General features: G+C 37.9%; 1 protein-coding gene across 2 annotated transcripts in view; it reads left to right on the top strand.

Moving 5' to 3' along the window:
- The window catches only part of LOC127659702 (teneurin-3-like), a 171884-nt gene extending 156862 nt beyond the window's left edge, over positions 1 to 15022 (top strand). For both annotated transcript variants that reach the window (XM_052149641.1, XM_052149640.1), the window contains 9 exons: positions 266 to 498; positions 1653 to 1807; positions 2068 to 2945; positions 7412 to 7587; positions 7736 to 7971; positions 8562 to 8858; positions 10969 to 12580; positions 12707 to 12837; positions 13384 to 15022. In XM_052149641.1, coding sequence (XP_052005601.1) covers positions 266 to 498; positions 1653 to 1807; positions 2068 to 2945; positions 7412 to 7587; positions 7736 to 7971; positions 8562 to 8858; positions 10969 to 12580; positions 12707 to 12837; positions 13384 to 14136 — 4471 coding nt within the window. In that variant the 3' untranslated portion in view covers positions 14137 to 15022. The remainder of the gene's footprint in view (positions 1 to 265; positions 499 to 1652; positions 1808 to 2067; positions 2946 to 7411; positions 7588 to 7735; positions 7972 to 8561; positions 8859 to 10968; positions 12581 to 12706; positions 12838 to 13383) is intronic.
- The last annotated feature ends 1189 nt before the right edge of the window (positions 15023 to 16211 follow it).

The following is a 16211-nucleotide window of genomic DNA, read 5'->3' as shown; positions in this document are numbered from 1 at the left end:
ATCACATTTACTTCCCTATCACACATTCTTTTTTCCTTCTTCCCATCTGTCATGAGCTCACACTCTTTTGATAGATGTGAAAAAACGTGCTGCGATTCTGAACGTCTTTAATGATATTAATATTCTAATCAGTCTCTCATTTCATCTGCTATCTACAATTGCAATGTCAAACCAATCATTTATGAGTCGCATCAATGGATTCTGACAGCAGACTAATGTCTTCTCTCATAACACCTACTGTACTGTTCATATGTGTTTACCCAAGTAACAATCCTGCTCACCGGTATTACCTGACCACGGATCCAGTGACCGGGAAGCTGTACGTGTCAGACACCAACTCCAGACGCATCTACAGCCCGCGGGCACTCGCTGGCAGCTCGGAGCCCCTGCAGACCTCGGAGGTGGTTGTGGGTACTGGAGATCATTGCCTGCCTTTTGATGAAGCTCAGTGTGGAGATAGAGGGCCAGCCACAGAGGCTCTTCTAACAGGACCCAAAGGTGTGAAAGCAATAGCTAATAGTCTCAGCCTAAAATACCAGGAAGGATTATTAATAGTAAGTGTAAATTGATAATCATAGTAGTGATTGATTTGCTTTTTGAGTAACAGTGTTTTTTTCAGTGGTGGTTTAAACTTGGCAACATCTGAAGTTCTTAAAATGAATTGAAATGAATGTCTGAGGCAAAGATTGGAATTTGATTGACATGAAAGATCATCCCAAAGCACTGGAAGCTTTTAACACTATATTTTGTGCTGAAGCTTTGGATTGGTGCTTCAACGGGGGAAATGTAAACTGACAGCCTCAGGATAGGAACTAAATAATTTGACTGAGCCAGACACAATAGATTGATGAAGCTGCTTTGAACGATTCATGGCTTCACAGAAATAAATTATGAAGTGTCACTCTTGTCTGGAGAACATAGACAGCATATTTCAGCATATATACTCAGAAGAGTTCAAAAGAGTTGTTTTCATTGTTTTTGAATAATCTATACTGTCATTTACACATGAATACACTCACACTGGATGATGGATACATGTGTGTAGGTATCATATACTGTAATGTAATATGTTATGGACCTACATGTAATGCGTTCAATTTATGAGATGTTTTTACACTGTGCAGAGACTTACAATCAGGCAATCATAACTAGAAATAGTGGAAGGCACTGGTGCATACCTGCATATTCCTTGGGTTGGACAGAACAGTAACCATAACCATCAGTTTACTTTACCGTCTGTTCCTCAGAAACACAAGTCTACCACTTAGCTACACACACATTTACCAAGCAGCAGTTACTATAGCAACCCACACTCCCAACATTTGGGATTTTAAAGTGGGTTTGTTGCTTTCCCACATGCTTTTGTCAAATACCCTGAGAAGACATACAGACCAACAGAGACACAGAGATTGAGCAATGACAGAAAGGCTTGAGGGAGGGAGAGATGTTCTAATACATCCTATTCCACTTTTTCCTTAAGAAATAATTCAGCAGTGGGAAGCAAGATGTGAATAATTGAGGGCGAAGCTTTCTGCAGTGACCTGAATAATGGGAAGCCAAACACGACACATGTACCCGCTGCCTTGATCAGGCAAGCAAAGAGGACAGCTGTGTGACCTGCACATTTCGTTCTTTCCCTCTCGTCTCTCCAGGGATCGCCGTTGACAAGAATGGACTGATCTACTTTGTGGATGGGACTGTGATCCGGAAGGTGGATCAGAACGGCAACATCTCAACACTACTGGGGTCTAATGACCTTGCGTCTGCTCGACCTTTGAGTTGTGACTCAGTAATGGACCTCCATCAGGTGACGAGTGAAAAATACTCAAATGCTTATGTAATATATAACTGACCAATTCAATTAAATAAATGAGTTGTGGTGTATGTACTTGTTTTAGCTGATGTTTGTTTATACTTAATCCAATGCAATTTAGGAGATAACACTATATACAATGGAGTGTTAAATCTTATCCAAGACACAGCTGTGTATCTCACAATGAAACAGCTGCTTGTTTAACTTTGCATTATTGCTCTGCATTGTATGCTTTCTTATTTATCTGTCTTTAGGTGTCATTAGAATGGCCGACAGACCTGGCTGTCAGTCCGATGGATAACTCTTTGTTTGTGCTGGATGGCAGCGTGGTTTTGCGGATCACTGAGGAGGGGCAGGTCAGCGTGGCAGCGGGCAGACCCCTGCACTGCCCCATGCCTTCTACAGACATCTCTGTGACAGAAACACAGCGAGCCACGCATATCCATCTGGAATCCCCCAGCGCCATTACTGTCTCCTTCAATGGTGTGTTGCACATCGCAGAGACAGACGAGAGGAAGATGAGCCGCATACGTAGCGTAGCAGCAGATGGTGAGATCATTCACCTGGCAGGGGCGCCTTCAGACTGTGACTGCAAAACCGATGTCAACTGTGATTGTTACTTAACAGGAGATGGCTTCGCTAAAGATGCTCGTCTGAATGTGCCATCCTCTCTTGTAGCAGCTCCGGATGGAACCCTGTACGTCGCTGACCTGGGAAATATTCGAATTCGCATGATTGGAAAAAACAGGCCGGCACTTAACAGCATGGGCTTGTATGAAGTGGCCTCATCCGCTGAGCATGAAGTGTACATGTTTGACAGTAATGGAACACACCAGCATACGGCAAACTTGATCACTGGAGACTTCAAATATAACTTCAGCTATAGCAATGGGGATTTGACCACAGTGGCTGACAGTCATGGGAACACACTACGAATTCGCAGAGATGCCAGTGGACTCCCCGTCCGCATCGTTGCACCTGACAACCAGGTTATTTGGCTAACTGTAGGCTCAAGTGGTGGGCTGAAGACCCTTGGCACACAGGGGCATGAACAGGTGCTGCTAACTTACCATGGCAATAGTGGTCTCCTGGCAACCAAGAGCATTGCCAATGGATGGACTACATTCTATGAGTAAGTATGTTTAAGGCCATATACATCCGTTTTCAGTTTCCCAATTATTTCCCAAAGTATGTGGTAATGGAGAGCATTTTGTAAATGTCTAAAATTCAGTTCTAATGGGAATAAATGAAGTGGAAACATAGGGAAAATAATGCATACGTAGGTCCATACGTAGATCCATATATATATATATATTTAAGTTTATTTTACAAAAGAAGGAAAAAAAACAGTTGGACTGTCTCATGTACTAATACAAAGAAAGAAAGTAGTAAAAATACAATAGAGGAAATCAAGAAAAATGTTTAAAGTTTAACAAGAATTGACAAATATTAAGATTCTTCCAAACAATCCAGTAGAAGCCCCTATGTGATTTTAAATAGTTTTTGTAAACTAGAATAACTAAAATGCAGCTCTTCCATTTAAATCATATAGAGCATCTTATTAAATCTCTTCAAAGGAGCTTGTGAAGACTTCTATTTATTACCTTTTTGGCTGCAATCATGCACACCATTAGAGCCTGCTGATGGGTGTAGTGAAAAGTACCTGCCATGGCAGAGATTTCCAAAATTGACAAATTGGTATCAGGTTGCATGTCTAATGTATGCTTTTTATATAAATATTCAAACATGTTTGACCAAAAGTCATGCAGAGTAGGACAAAACTAAAAGAAAAACAAGTGCTAGTGTCCGCTCTGCTGCCTTGCTCTTGTCACATTTCGGTGGCACTGAGGTAAACATTTTAATTAATTTAGTTTTAGGGCAATGAAGCCAGTGTATGACTTTAATTTAAACTAATTTATACCTAGAATTTATGGAACAACTCTTTATTTGTGACAAGCCCTCTTCCCAGATCTCATCAGACACTTCATGATTCAGCTCTTTGGACGAAGCTGCATTAAGGTGACAAGTGTTCACAGATGTTGTAAAAGCACAAACAAAGTGAGACACCAAGTGCCTAGTTTCTGAATTAGAAGAACAAATGTAACTAGATAAAGTTTGTCAAGGCAAACTTTGATGTTGGCTTGAGAATCCTATCCTGAAAGTTTGAAGTAGTTGTGAAAGCTTGAATTCGAAGGTTTTAAATTTGAAGTAGTTACAAGATTTAGTAGTTTTAAAAGTTCAAAGTTTAAAGATTATAAGACCATTCAGTCTATCATATAGATAGATATGTTCTTGTTCAGAGATATGTAATTTGTTATTTGGTTGCTAGGGTAACCCCATCTGGTTGCTAGGAAGTTACCAAGGTGCTACTCAAAAGGCTTCTTGCTACCCTGAGTTAATTGAAATAAACTGGTTGCTAGGGTAACCCCATCTGGTTACCATTTTACCCCAGCCGCGATGCCATTTGAGAAATACATTGAATGGCCTTGATTTAATCAACCTGAAAAAAAATCCTTTCAAATAATATTTACAAATAGTTTTAAATGATAACAACACAAAATATTGTATAATAGATGGACCTTTTAGTGTTTTTGGTGTGTGAGCACGAAACGGAATGCATGCATTCATAATAATGAATGATTCTGTGATATTTATGCTTTGATTGAGATGTTTGCTTTAAAAAAATAACTTTTTATCTGACTTAACATAATTACCACTCACTTGCAAGAGTAAAGCTTGGAGAGAGGATTTTAGCACTGACATGGCTTCTGCTCTAATCCAAAAATGACAAATATCAGGTAAAATGTCATTCAGAATGCCCCTCTGCCAGTGAGTGATAGCCCTGACATTTGCTGTCTAGTAAAACTGTTTGAATACTTGGAGACCTAGGCCTCCACACTCTGTGGGTTTCTGTAGATTGATTTTTGCTATGTACAGTATAAGACAGAACAAGGTGTCTTGAAATTCAAAACAAATGAAAGAATAATGTAATCAAGTTACTTAAAAAAGGCTGCAGGCAAATTAATGGGAAGATTTTTTTAGAGATTCAAAAACCTTGGGAGTGTAACCATCTTATTTTGCATTAACACAGACAATTGTGACAAATGAAGTAGTCTCCAGCTCTCAATGGTTGGTTTACATTTATCAATCATTTCTAAGAAATTTCATTTAATCAAATGTTCAGGGTTTCCTGGAATGTTAAGTCCAAGATATGTGAAATAATTTTTCACTTCATTAAGTGGCATGCTGTTCAAAACAACTGCAATTTAGATTCTCTGGAATGGCAGAAATTCCCTTTTACTGCAGTTAATTGTGCATCCTGAAAGTCTACTAAATTAATAAATGTAATCCAATAATTAAAACAACAGGACAGTGATACTTAGACACAAATCATCTGTATATAAATTTACAAGACTTTCAGTGCTGCCTAATTAAATCTCAGGGTGGGATCTGATCCCTATTGCCTATGGCTTTAGTGCAGTGTCAGAAAGAAGGATTCAAAGACTGTTAGCTTGTCACACTCCATTGTGTAAATCAAAGGCACCAGATCTGTCACCATTAGTCAATATTTAAGATGTTAGACACAAAGGATTTTGACCCATTTAATAAAGCTTTTGATGTTTCAAGCATGAATGGTCATTCTATCTGGTCAGAAATGTTTGGGCATCTAATTAGATAACAGCTGCGAAGTTGTCAGCAACCACCAGTCAGTTTATAAGATGTTAAGAAGCAGACAGACACTGCAGAATGAAAACTTTTATAAAAAAAAAAAAAAAGTTTTATCAGGATGAATAATACTGTTGAAATACTGTATGTTGTGCTCACCTGGAAGCCAAAGTTTGGTTAAAACTTTTTGATTGAAGTTTAGGAGCGCTATGGGGCTATAACTCACTGGTCAACATAAATTTTCCTGTTTTAACAATACACAGATATGTGCCTCAGACAAGGAGTCATGGAGTCTCTTCTTTTTACACAAATCTTTCACCATTTTCAGCAAAAGGGGAACTTATGGATCAAATTGCCCAGTTTTGATTTTACCTTCTGAATCGCTTGGTTTTTGAAGTTTAAGCAGAAGGCTCCCCATTTCCCTACTAACAATGGAATTGTGTTTATACTACAAATTTAGGATTTTGTTAGAGTCAATATTTTTCTGTCAGGTGTTTTCTTCCCCATAATCAAGTGAAAGAATGAAACATTTGCAGCAGTTTGGGTGTGAGACGCTAAAATACGGGTATGGGTTTCATGCGGAACACAATTTTGTTCCCTTAAATATGGGACGATTCTGTAGTGTACAGGGTTGGCAACCCATTTCTTGAAGACTCAAACAATATGACCTCATATAACTGCATTAAATGTATCCCAAAGAGCTTAATCTGAGACCTCACATTGTCATTAATCTGAAGAAACTCATCTATGTTTGGGATAAATTATTGCTTAAATATAGATTGTGTATGATTTGTGAACATGAGACTAGAATTATAATCTTAGAATAGAATAGTAATCCGCTGAAAGCTTTCCAAATATCCACAATTACCAAATACTGTATCTACTATATTTCTAGACTTGATGAGAGTGTTAAATGTTTTTACTGAGACATTAGTGGGCAGTGGTTTTGAGGAAAGTCCATCCATAAAAGGGTCTTCGTGTAACAGTTACACTTCCATCACATTCGTAGCACTGGCATCTGAAATTATAAAAAAAGACTTTGTGAAAACAATCTGGGTCATCGAAATTGGGGCCATGCATTAAGCATAGTTATGGAGAGAGAGTTAATATGTCGTTATAATATATCTGCCCTGTGGATCTGCAGCCATAGAAGCAAGTCTATATATATATATATATATATATATATATATATAGTGCTGTGCAAAAGGTTTCAGCACTTGTGAAAAATGTTGCATAGTGAGGGTGTCTTCAAAAATAATGACATGTATCATTTTCATTTATCACTTAATGTCATACAAAGTCCAGTAAACATAAAACAAGCTACATCAATATTTGGCGTGACCAAAACAGCACCAATTGTCCTAGGTACACCTGGATACAGTTTTTCTTAGGATGTTCCAAGCTTCTTGGAGAATTCGCCACAGTTCTTCTATTTATTTTGTCTATCTAGACAGATAGCTTCTGTCTCTTTATGTAATCTGAGACTGACATAATGTTCAGTGGGGGGCTTTGTGGGGGCCATTACATGTTACACACCGTTGCAGGGCTCCCTGTTCTTCTATTCTATCTTTTTGCTAAATACATTTTTGGGAGTATAACATTTATATTTCCTATTGACACACTAAATCTGAAGATATAAATAACCATCTTAAGACAAATGCATTTGTGTAACATCTTGTGTGCCTGAGACTTTAGCACAGTAATGTGTATATATAGATAGATATATATAGACAGACAGACAGACAGACAGATACCGATCAGCCACAAAATTAAAACCACTGGCCTAACATTGTGTAGGTCCCCCTCGTGCCACCAAAACAGCACCAACCTATTCTATTCTTCTCACACCACAATTGTACAGAGCGGTTATCTGAGTTACCGTAGGTATTGTCATTTCGAACCAGCTTTTTAACTTCCCTCTGACTCCTACAGCTATGACACAGAAGGACGAGTGACCAACGTAACTTTTCCTACCGGAGTGGTGACCAGTCTGGCCTATGACATGGAGACTGTCTCGGCAGTAGAAAGAGACATTTTTGAACGAGATGAAGCTGCAACCATCACTACAAACCAGTCAGCAATTCAAAGTGTACTCACGCTGCAACAAGGTAACTTTGTACATCCAAGAAAACAAACAAATAAAATAGATACACTTGCATTCTCATAAAGTATGCCAAGTAATTCAATATGAAGAAATATCACATTGATATAGGACACACTTCTTGTATAATATATGCTGTAAGTTTTATTTTGCAGACCAGCTGAAGAATAAATATGTGATAGGTTATGACCAGTCATTGCGGATTCTGTACGCCAATGGAATGATCACTCACTACCAGACTGAGCCACACATTCTTTCTGATGCATCCTCCCCTATACTGGCACGTAGAAACATGACCCTACCCGACGACAGTGGGCAAAACTTGGTTGAGTGGCGCTTTCGTAAAGAGCAGACACGGACGAAGGTTACAGTGTTTGGACGCAAGCTACGAGTATGTACTGAAAACCAATTATTAAGGAGAGAGAAAATGTTTTCTAATTTTATTATATAGATAATAAAAGCCTGTGATTGACTCTTATGCTTGTAGGAAGAAATCACAGACCAGTTGTTCATTGTGAAATTACATCTTGAACTTGCTGCTTTAGCCTGAATTAGCCTTATTCTAACACAGAGCACTTGACATCTATGTTGAGGTTAAACTAACCTTAGTCATAAGAGACAGTTACAAAAAGCTTGCAATACTTTATATATAGAAGTGAATGATTGCAGTGTCTTGTATAATGAATTTGGCACGTAGATAGCCCCCAGGAAGACAAAAAAAGGAAAATGACAGTTTAACAGTGGTAAAACAAGCCTGTTTTAAAATTAATGTTGACTAAATTTGAAGATTATTTAATAGTGAGCTTGTGCCATAGTGTCTTGGTTTATGATGTTTTTAGTGAGCTATTAATCAAAATAGACTTATTTCCACACAAAGAATATAAAACCTTTTGGCATCAACCAAGGCTCTGGCAGATAGTTAGTTTTATGCCATTTTCCTGTTGCCAAACCAATTGTGTTTTTTTCTCTACCTGCTCAAAGGTAAATGGGCGGAACATTTTGTCTGTTGATTACGACCGAGCGCTGAGGATTGAAAAGATCTATGATGATCACCGTAAATTCCTGCTGAAGATTGGTTATGACACAGCAGGTCAGCCCACTCTCTGGATGCCAAGTAGCAAGTTGCTACCTGTCAATCTTACTCACAATAACAATGGGCAGTTGAGTGCCATACACTGGGGCTCTGTCTCAGACAGGGTAGAGTATGATGGACAAGGCCGCTTGCTGTTCAGAACATTCCCTGATGGAAAGACTTGGAGCTACACTTACCTGGAGAAGGTAATGGCCAGATTGTATTTAGTGATGTATGTAATAAACTTTAGACGTCAAGAAATAATCAAGCATTTGCTTTAAACCTGTGTAAGACATTTTTTTTACTCGACCAAAAAAGTTAGAGCTACATAATGTAACTTTTGGCCCTCTAGCAGTTGAAGCATAAAGCTGCAAGTTACTTGCGGAGGAACACTTTACGTCTGTTGTGATTAGGCACTGCTCTTCTGGTGGATGAATCTCATGGTTTAGGTCTTGGAGATTAAATGCAGAGCGGAGTAATTACGAGCTATTTACATGTTTGTATTATGTTATTCACTTAAAAATGTATAACCAATATATTGCTTAATTTGATGAAGATAAACAACACTCTTAGTTATATTTTAATCTGAGTATTAAACTGTTTTATGTTTGTATTGTACTTCACATATATGAAGAGCTGAAAATGGCTGATATGAGCCCAATTAAAAACACTCTATTTTTCATACTAAAATAGTATGTCTGTGCACTGCAAACAATAAAAGACTGTAATATAAAAATGCAAAACGAGGATTTAATAATGATGAAATACTTTATTGAACATGAAAATAATATGCAGAAATTTTCAATATAAAAATTACAATAATACATTTTGTATTGTTTATTTGGAAGTAAAGTTACAACAGAAAGATGTTACATGCTAAACAAATTAATAAACATTTGTCTACTGTGCTATGAAATTGGTACATTACAGACATCTTGAGATGAGCATAAATTCATGGTGAACCACTTTGTACTTACAGTATAGTGGCTTTTTAGATCTGTTTAAACATCTGCTAAAAGGATAAAATGTCAGTACACTGATTTATTGCTCCAAAAAAACCTTATTCACATTCAAAACAAAATGTATAAATACACTGCGATCGGTACACATGAGAAATGTTTGATTCATTAAAGCATGACAAACAAAATCAGCTGTAACAACCCTACCAGAAAACATTTCCAAGCAGTATAGCAGGAAAATAACTGCCGGCAAACCAAACAGTAAAAAACAGTTAAATTCATTAAGAGAGTGATTTCCCTCCACTGAAAACCTAAAACGACTCCTGACTCCTAAAACCACGACTGGACTGACTAAACCGCTGTTGCTCTCGCTTCCCGCTTCCCGCTTCTCACGACACGACCAGAGCTTCTTTCAACTGAAATAAAACTAAAAACATATACTCTTTATTGTAGGCTTACTGTAGTGAATCGGGGTAAGACAAGGGCATGGTTTTGAATGAGGATTTTTTTTTTTCAATGGTAATATTCTTTCTTGAATTCCATCTTAATATGATGATTCAAGTAAAACTGATTGTTTTTTATTTTGTTTGGTGACACTACTGGTATAGACATTGACTCTTCGATGAATGAGAGATTGCCGTGAATGGTGCGTTTATTTTTTTGTTAGTTTTTTGGCTAAATATTCTTATAATTAGCTTTAGTTTACCTTGGAACAAATGTAGGTTTCCTCTGATTTTATTCCTGTTCATTTGGGAATGAAGAATGACACAGTTTAATCCATAATATGCTCTTCTCTATATTTATTTAAACATTTTAAAGAAAGAAACACACTGTATGTATCCTCTCTGGGAAACTTGTGTCACTATATAAGTGACCCAGCAACATCGTGTTTTAAATTTTTTGGATCCTTTTGATAAAATCCCACTCAAACACACATTACTCCCGCAGACTCTCATTGGAAAATAGCGTGTCAAGAGTAATGGCATCTTAGCAACAGTTGCTTAGACAAGATTGGTCAGAAATGCTTTTAAGGTGGGGCATAGCGAAGGGTCAATTACACACTTTATACACCGCCTCAAAAAGTAAATAAATATGTTTTGTGAAACAAAAATTAGATTAATTGCTATTGAATATTGTAATCAACAGCCCTACTAATAAATAATGCATCGTAAATTAGTACCATGGTGCCATAAAAAGAGTGTGTATTGAAAAATATAATTTGAGACATTTTTAACCTCTTATACTGTACATTCATTGAAAGCTAGTATGAGTAATCAGTTAGGGTGAGAACTGACAAAGAATTAGCTAATTGCAATTCATCCTGATTTGTCTAAGTAATGTTTTCTCCCTGTTCTAGTCCACTGTCCTAATACTCGCCAGTCAGCGACAGTACGTCTTTGAATATGACCCTCAGGGAGGCCTTTCTGCAGTCACCATGCCCAGTGTAGCACGCTATGCTATGGAGACCATACGCTCAGTGTCTTACTACCGTAATCTTTACCATATGCCTGAAAGCAATGCCTCTGTTGCTGTGGACTACAGTGAGGATGGGAGACTCCTCAGATTCGCACAGTTGGGCACTGGTCGGAGAGTCCTATATCGATACCGCTGGCACAACAAACTCTCTGAGGTTCTATATGACAGCACACGTGTTACCTTCACCTATGATGAGACTGCAGGTGTGCTGAAAACCGTCAATCTGCAGAGTGAAGGTTTTATTTGCACCATTAGATACAGGCAGCTTGGCCCATTAATAGACCGGCAGATCTACCGTTTCAGCGAGGATGGGATGGTAAACGCTCGCTTTGACTATGCTTACGATAGTAGTCTACGTGTGGCAAGTATTCAAGGGGTTATCAATGAGACACCTCTGCCCATTGACCTCTATCAGTATGATGACATCTCAGGGAAGGTGGAGCAGTTTGGCAAGTTTGGCGTCATCTATTATGACATCAATCAGATTATCTCCACCTCTGTCATGACTTACACCAAACACTTTGACGGTCATGGCCGTGTCCGAGAGATTCAGTATGAGCTCTTCCGCACTCTGCTGTTCTGGCTCACAATCCAATATGATGACATGGGCCGAGTCACTAAGAGGGAGATGAAGATTGGCCCTTTTGCTAATGCCACAAAGTACAGCTATGAATATGACGTGGATGGTCAACTCCAGACTGTATACCTCAATGAGAAAATGACATGGCGCTATAGCTACGACTTAAATGGGAACATACACCTACTGAGTCCAGCAAATAGTGTGCGGATCATGCCTCTACGTTATGACCTACGAGACCGTATAACTCGTCTTGGGGACCTTCAGTATGAATTGGACGAGGATGGCTTTCTCCGCCAGAGAGGACCTGAGATCTTCCAATACAACTCTAATGGTCATCTAGAACGCGTCTACAGCAAGTTCAGTGGATGGAGCGTCCAGTACCATTACGATGGATTGGGAAGAAGAGTCTCCACAAAGTCCAACACGGGACAGCACTTACAATATTTCTATGCTGATCTGAGCTACCCAAGCAGGATAACACATGTATACAACCATTCAAGCTCACAGATTACATCTTTATATTATGACCTGCAAGGACACTTGTTTGCAATGGAAATAAGCAGTGGAACAGAGTACTTCATAGCCTGTGATAATATAGGGACACCACTGGCTGTCTTTGGCAGTGATGGTATCCTCCTCAAGCAGGTTCATTATACGGCCTTTGGTGAGGTTTACTCAGACTCCAATTCTGATATCCAGTTGGTGATTGGGTTTCATGGAGGACTATATGACCCTATCACAAAACTGCTTCATTTTGGAGCACGGGATTATGACATCATGTCGGGTCGCTGGACTGCACCTGATTTCATGTTGTGGGAGAAAATCGGCAAGGACCCGGGCCCTTTCAATCTATACATGTTCCGAAACAACAACCCGATAAGTAAAGTACAGAACGTTAGAGACTACTTAACAGGTACACCATGGATTCACAGCATCAACTATATCAGCATCTTAAAATATGTTTTGCAAGTAATATATCTGCCAAACATTGGTCAAAAATGTTATTGATTTTTAAATGTATCACTGATATTTGTGACAGATGTGAACAGTTGGCTGGTTACGTTTGGGTTCCATCTCCATAACAGCATTCCTGGTTTCCCAGTGCCCATTTCTGAGATGACCCAAACATCATATGAGCTGACCAAAAGCCAAGTGTGGGATGATTTGGCAGTAAGTTTTTTATTTTATTTATTTATATATATACCTTCAAATAATGGTACCAGGTTAACGGGTCAATGACTTGATTCACATTTTTTGTCCAGATCTATTACATTATTTAAAATTACATTACAAATACAATTCACACAAAACAATTACTCTAATACACCTCTTCTATAATGAACATGTTTTCAATTACTGAGTTCAAAGTATGAACGTGGTATGCACATGGAGGATATTTTGATGAGAACTTAAGAAGTTCTGAAAAAAACATTCATGTTATGTGCTCAGTTGAATGCCACTTTGGTGAAAAAATTAACCAATTTCTTTCCAGAAGAATAAAATCTGTACATTATTCCAAACTTTTGTTCGCCAGTGTGTATGTATGCATGTTTGTATGTATATATATATATATATATATATGTATAGTTATATATTTTTTGTTGTAATTTGAATCGGTAATCTATATGTTTCTGTATAAATATATATTTTTCTGTTTATCCATTTATTTGGAGCTACATGTTGCTTCAACATTGACTTGATCCTCTTCTTTTGCAGACCAGCTTTGCAGTCCAGCAACACGTCATCCGGCAATCTGAAGCGTTTTTAAAATTTGGAAGTCTGCCACAAGTTCAGTTTGGCCATACAATGAAGTCTGAAAAACCCTGGCTGTGGTTTGCTTCTAGTAATTCATTGATATGTCGTGGGATCATGTTTGCCCTCTACAAGGGCATTGTGGTAACTCGTGCACTAAGCCTGGCGAATGAGGATTGCGTCAAGGTTGCCAACATCCTCAATGGCGCCTTTTACTTGAAAGACTTGCACTTTATTGTTGATGGCAGAGATACACACTACTTTGTTAAAATAAGTTCTCCTGAAGCAGACCTGGCTGTTCTGCGGCTCACTAGCGGATGGAAAGAACTTGAGAATGCAGTGAATGTAACAGTGTCACAGTCCACATCTGTGCTAGGTGGCCGTACCCGGCGTTTTGCAGATGTGGAGTTTCAGCGGGGGGCTCTCACCCTGCATGTGCGCTATGGTTCATCCCTGGATGAGGAACGAGTGCGCGTTTTAGAGCTGGCGAGACAGAGGGCACTATCTAGCTTATGGGCACGTGAGCAGCAGCGAGTACGAAATGGAGAGGAAGGATCCCGACTATGGACCGAGGGAGAGAAGAGGCAGCTTCTCAGTGGTGGACGAGTGCAGGGCTATGATGGATACTACGTGCTGTCAGTAGATCAGTATCCTGAGCTAGCTGACAGTGTAAACAACATGCAGTTCCTTAGACAAAATGAGATCGGCAAGAGGTAGTGAATGCACCATGCTTAGAAACAACCACTCTTCACTGCTGTTTTTAATAGAATAATATGTTAAGTGGACATTCTGTGGTTTAAGACAGATTTATGAAATGTCAAGACTACTCCTAGTCTAACAAAAGTAGTACAACATAGAGGAGGAAAAAAATTATTAAAGCAACGCTGTGCGTTGTGAAACATTATTGTGTTTTCTCAGAACCTAGTAAAGGCCTTAACGAGGTTACTGTTGTGGAGCACAATGAAATTATGAACTTGGTGTCAGTGACAGGCCGGATTCATAGAGCTGTTGATATCTTTATTTATCTATTTATTAATGGTTCATTTTTACAAGCACTATTCAAATGTTTCCCTAAAGAGATATCATACCTTTTGAAAAATGAAAATGTTTACATATGCATATCACTGTACCACTGCAAAAAATAACACACTATGGCAGGAGGTTTATTGTAGCCAGCTCTAAACTTTACACTGTAATAATTTTATATTTATTCAGATTTGTCTCTTTATCGTGTATGTGTCAAGAGCATAATAACTGATGGCAATCATGCAATTCGAAATGTCAACTCCCCTAAAATATGATTTTATATTTGTTTTATACGATTTATTTTGTTATTTATTTTCGAGTTTGTCTGATTATACTTTAGTCACAAAAACATTGCTTGTATACATGACATGTGCCATCCATCTTGGTGCATCATACAGCAACTGAATAAACTGTACATATTATGAATAAAATGGCAACACAGCACAGCAAATATGTAAATGTCTGTATTTATGTAAATCAGTGTTATCTGGGTATTTTTTTAATTAAAAGCAATTATTTGCTCATTTGTTTACAGGTTCCAAGGGAAATATTTATGAAAATTGTTTGTACTTAAGAAAATAAAAGCTAAAACTACTCTTTGTTTAAGTTGTTGTTGTTTTAGCACAGATTAAACTAGAATCGGTTACACAATGAACTTGATACAATATGGCCCAGTTTCATGGAAGACTCAAGTCTAGGTCCAGCCTAAACAATTGTGACTAACGTATGTGAACCACTTTTGTGCAAAAGAGGTTCTATGTCTGTTGAACTAATAATTACAGGCAGTTTGAAATTAGATGTGAGGTTATGTGAAATTATTATTGGTAATCTCTAAATATTAAAACATTTAAGATTGCTTTCTTTGTAAAATATGATTAATGTTTGATGAAAGTAAGAAAAGTTGTGAGCACAGATCACACTGGCTGAATCAATGAAAACCCGACATCCTTTATAACGTGATTCAACAATATTGTAGTCTGCACTGTTTAAAAATGTAGCACCACGTAAGTGCTTGACCACATGTATATACGATTTGGTAACTGCAGTGTGTAATTGCTGCTAAAATAGGAGATTGTAAAAATTATGTTTTCTCTTTCAGATTGCCTGTTAGGATGTAAAGAAACATACAGAACCAAAAGCAATGCATCGCACATTTTGACACTATAGTGCCCTCTCGTGGATAGCATTTTTGAACCAGTGAGTCAAAATATTTAGAGTTGCACCAAAACATAATAAATGTAATCTGTCAGACTTGTAATGTTGATGTTAAGGCAAAGTATGGAAGTGTTTAGATGTGTAATCCACAGTATAGAGTTTATTTAGACAGGTCAGAAATGCTCTCCTGAATTGTGATCTGCTTATTTACAGTTGAAAATCACTATACAGATATAATTGAAAAATGAAAAAATGTAATATTTATGAATGTATGTAATCTACAGATATATGGGTATACTTCTAGGTTTATGGGAATGTGTGATATCAAGAGCACACAGTCGGAACATTTTGTTCACAAGTTGATGAGTTCACAGTTCATTAACATAAAAAAATAAAAGCCTAAAAACTGCACTTTAGGCTACTGGAAATAAATGTTACAGCTCCTAAAAAATCAACCATTTCAGCTATAAAATGTAGGCAGAATTATCTGTACCTTTGCACCTATAAAAAGACAACCAATGTTTATCTAGAAAGGCATCTAGGGTTGGCCTTCTATTTTTCTAAATACTTCACATTATGTTGGTTTACTTGCCACATCACCCACATTCTGC

Source organism: Xyrauchen texanus, chromosome 19, assembly GCF_025860055.1.
Source record: "Xyrauchen texanus isolate HMW12.3.18 chromosome 19, RBS_HiC_50CHRs, whole genome shotgun sequence".
Classification (NCBI taxonomy): domain Eukaryota; kingdom Metazoa; phylum Chordata; class Actinopteri; order Cypriniformes; family Catostomidae; genus Xyrauchen; species Xyrauchen texanus.
Note: the sequence above shows the minus strand (reverse complement) of the source record. Positions and strands in the feature narration are given on the sequence as shown.